Source organism: Austrofundulus limnaeus, unplaced genomic scaffold, assembly GCF_001266775.1.
Source record: "Austrofundulus limnaeus strain Quisiro unplaced genomic scaffold, Austrofundulus_limnaeus-1.0 Scaffold4, whole genome shotgun sequence".
NCBI lineage: Eukaryota > Metazoa > Chordata > Actinopteri > Cyprinodontiformes > Rivulidae > Austrofundulus > Austrofundulus limnaeus.
In genome coordinates, this window is record NW_013952406.1 from 2,933,265 (window position 1) to 2,937,202 (window position 3,938).

The 3,938-nt window shown below is 39.5% G+C and overlaps 1 protein-coding gene across 2 annotated transcripts in view; it reads left to right on the forward strand.

The window, feature by feature from the left end:
* Positions 1 to 937: 937 nt before the first annotated feature.
* The window catches only part of plekhh3 (pleckstrin homology, MyTH4 and FERM domain containing H3), a 38,530-nt gene continuing 35,529 nt past the window's right edge, over positions 938 to 3,938 (forward strand). Inside the window, exon 1 of one of the 2 annotated variants that reach the window (XM_014023395.1) lies at positions 938 to 1,518. In XM_014023395.1, coding sequence (XP_013878849.1) covers positions 1,384 to 1,518 — 135 coding nt within the window. In that variant the 5' untranslated portion in view covers positions 938 to 1,383. The remainder of the gene's footprint in view (positions 1,519 to 3,938) is intronic. The other variant, XM_014023403.1, reaches the window with a different exon arrangement.

Below are 3,938 nucleotides of genomic sequence, written 5' to 3' on the forward strand. Positions count from 1 at the left end.
GGTCTCGARCCCAACGTTGGGAACCACTACACTATATGAAATATTAACAATATTAACAATAATTAATATAGCAATATTAACAATAAATTTCTGCACACAGAAAATATGATCTCGTGTTGATTCTGAGGAATGTTCTATGGGTCAGCAGGGACTTCAGTGCTTTAGAAATAGCTTTTTCTAAAATTTCAAGTGTGTTAGTGCTTTAGAATTAGGGGACCTGAATATTAAAGTTAGTGCTTTAGGGTTAGCGCAACTAATTTTCTGATTAGTGCTGCCCACTTCTGCTTGTTGGTTAAAGAGGCCCTGGTGTGACTCCCTCCAAGCAGATACACATGTGATTTCTTTTACAAGTTTATTGATATCTTCATACTCAATAATGACATAGAAAAATGGTATGTTTTTTTTTAAGAACACCCCCATCTCCATCAGTTCAGTGCTTTAATGTTTTAGTTCAATAGCTGGTAAATTAGTTGAGTTTAGCTAATGCCTATTAGCAGTGACCATCTTGAATTGGGCTAACAACTCCAAAAGTTACATCTAATCAGTTGTAGTATGACCAATGATCACATTCTGAGGTTTTAATTAAAAAAGTAACAACATACACACAAGGGGGAAACACAGTGGMAACTATAAATATTAATATCCACTAGTTGTTTTTAGCTTTTAAAAGCTTCACAATCAATAAAAAAAGAAACTAATGAGAAAACTCCACCAAGCTGCATGAACACAGCAGCGACGTCGGGGGATTCACGCTTGACTTGAACAGAATAAATCCTGTCATGACACACTGGGGCGCGCAGCGCGCGAGCGTGCAGTCAGAGCAAAGGGGCGCGGCTCTGGGCGTGTCGCTGCGGGGAGTGTCTGCTCTAAGCCAATCGCCTGTGGGACTGTAGGTCAGTGGGCGTGGCTTGTTTCCCCCACACCATCCTGACCCAGCTGCTGCACGCTTTTGTTCCAAAAACTCTGGTAGTTCGTCAGCGGTGAGCGAGAGGTGGATTTTATCACTGCTGCTCACCAACAGATGATGATGACACACGTGCCGTTATTTTAACACAAACCGTAGCGGTGCTGGAGAGCTCATTTGATCTATTTTATTTATTTTTTCCGTTTAGGAAGTTAAGCAAACAGCTGGAGCCCTGACAGATTTTCCTCAAATCTCACCCGTTGAGTCGGACTATGACTGTCAGTAGTGTGAACACTTACTAGACGTTTTCTTTTTCCCAGAAAGGAGAGGACGGGCTTCCTGGGCTTCCTCTCCCTCCTGTTGGATCTCTATGGAGAGCTGCGCGCTCTCATGCAACTCCTGGACTCGCACTTCTCGCGCCGTGAACGCTGACTCCACCGACCTGGGCAGCAGAAAACGACACTCTTAACCCTATTTGAATGCCTTTGCAAGGAGTTTGCTGGTTCTCGTGCTGCAGGCAGGGCTTCAGTTTGCTGGGACGGGACTATGGGGAGAAAGAGGAGGAAGAGTCTTTTGAATTGCGCAACAAGGAGGACTTGACTCCCAATGGACGGGTAAAGAAAGAAAAAAAAAACCCTCTCCACCTGCACTGTTTAACTGCTTCTGCATCATTTTACACTAAATGCATGTATAGTTGCTACACTAAAACAATAAAACGTTAGATTGTCATAATTTGGCCATCTAGTTTCACAAAACTTGGTTATTTAAATTTGAAAAAGTAATGTTAGAATGTTTTTCCAAGAAGAGCTCAATGCACATGTGCAAGCAAGGAAAGCACTTTGGGACAGTCTTCATTCAGTAAATGAATTGTGCATTTTAAGCAAAGTGAGTAACTTGGATTTAATTTGCAGTGTTTTGTTGCCTTAATGTCTCATTATTGCTTCAATACAATAAGACCTGCTTATTTTGACTGTTCAAGTCTAACAGACAATCTTAACATTCAAGATATGATTGTGTGATTCAAACAACATGCAAATTTCATTTTTAGAATGCAATATGAATGTTAAGCATGCATGATTTCAGTCTTGTTTGAGCAGTTATGTCCACAGATCCTGATTTAGAAGAACGATCACTCGTGAAAAGTAAATATTGGAATGTAAAGGTGTGATAAGAAATACAATCATTGTATACTATTGTTGATCTGAAGTGACAAACCACAGTGTGAACATGTGAGTACACCTATTAGCTGTGTGGATAATCAGGTTTATCAGTCATCAGACTTTAATATTCTGGTTGAGCAGGTGGGGGTGTGAAAAAAAAAAGAGAACCTCTGTTCAGTTTTGATGCTCAGGTTTGCATGACCTTTGAAGCTGAGGCAATATTGAGCAACCCCACACAAATGCTCTGATGCAAGCTATAAAACTCCGAGAGTTGAACCAGTCCTGTGTGTTTGGCCTCGGTTTCAAAAAAGACTGTGGCCTTGTCTTCTCTGTAATGTTAGTCATCTGATCAGGCACAGAGAGTTCAGCATTGTCTGCCCACTTGTAAGGGGCATTGTTGCCTCAAAATGAGGTAGGCTCTTTTCGTGTAAGTCATCATACATCTGCTTAAAAAAAACCACCCATCTACATTTTTTTTTTGCTCCAAGTACAGGTGAAGCTTTACTGATAAGAGTAAAACCACTTTAATTTAACAATTTGTAAACCCTGATTTTCTGTTTATTGGCCTTAAATGTGCCATCCAGCACAATACGACACACATTTGCATGAAAATGTTTGGGGTAGATAAGTTTACACGGTTATTGGCTCAACAGAAGTTTAACTGCACCAACAACCCCCAGATAAGAGCAACATCTGTTGCTCGGGGTTGCTTTTGGAGGTGTTCGTTTGTGGCAGTGCACACACTATCTTCCTCTAAAACGCACCATCTGGCTGACCACTGAGCTTCATATCTGCAATCAATAACAGATCATTGCAACATGTTTCAATGGAGATGGCCTTCAAAAGTGATTCTGGCAGATACTTTTACAGTAGTTTTCCCCAGATTACTTGTTAAAAAGCAACCTCAGCTTTTCATGGCAGCCTAAGTTTAATATTTTATGAATGATCTCTGTTTAGCCAAGAACATTCAGAAGATTTTGCTTGAACAAATTGTTTGCCCAAAGGAGAAGAAAACAAAGACCGCCTGTCTTGTCTGATTCAGCTTGCATATCATAGCCAATTTCATTGATTTTCTTGGCAAGATTTTTGTTTTTGTGCACGCGTGTGTAGCTAAATATTGCATACATCGTCACGTGTGCCAGCACATATATGATTAAACTAGGAACAGAACAGGAACAGCAGTTGCATATAGTTGCAATAAAAACTGATGAAGTTCGGTTTTTAACCACCGCACGTCAAACAAACTGATAATACTGACCTCAGCGTGGTCACAATCAGATGGAACAAGAGAAGCTGAGGCACACTGGTCTACTAACACCCTTATGTTGCCTATGTTTTTTTCAGTGTTCCACTGCAGTTTGAAATACCCAGTTTAGTCTGTCATGTATGGCTAAAAAATAGCCCACAAATTAAATGCTGTGGCTTGAGCCTTGTGGGCAATTTATATACAATGTCATGAGATCATTTAGTTTGAAATATCTGCGTATTGTAATGTACACTGTTTGGACAATGGTTAGTACTCAGATAATAGTGTCACATCTTTTCATGGAAACTTTTAAACATTCTCTTTTTTTTGCAGAACTAAATAAAAAAGCTGCACAAATTATTGTTCAGATCCTATCATACAAGCTCATATAAAATTCTTGAACTTTATTKAATTGTCTCTATCTCCTAATATATGTTGCATCACTGATTAGTCCCTTTTTTGACTGACAACCCCAGTTCCAATGAAGTTGGGACATTGTGTAAAACAGAATATGCTGATTTGCAAATCCTTTTCAACCTTAATTCAATTGAATACACTAGGGCTGCAACTAACGATTATTTTAATAATCGATTACTCGGTTGATTATTTTTTCAATTAATCGATTAAT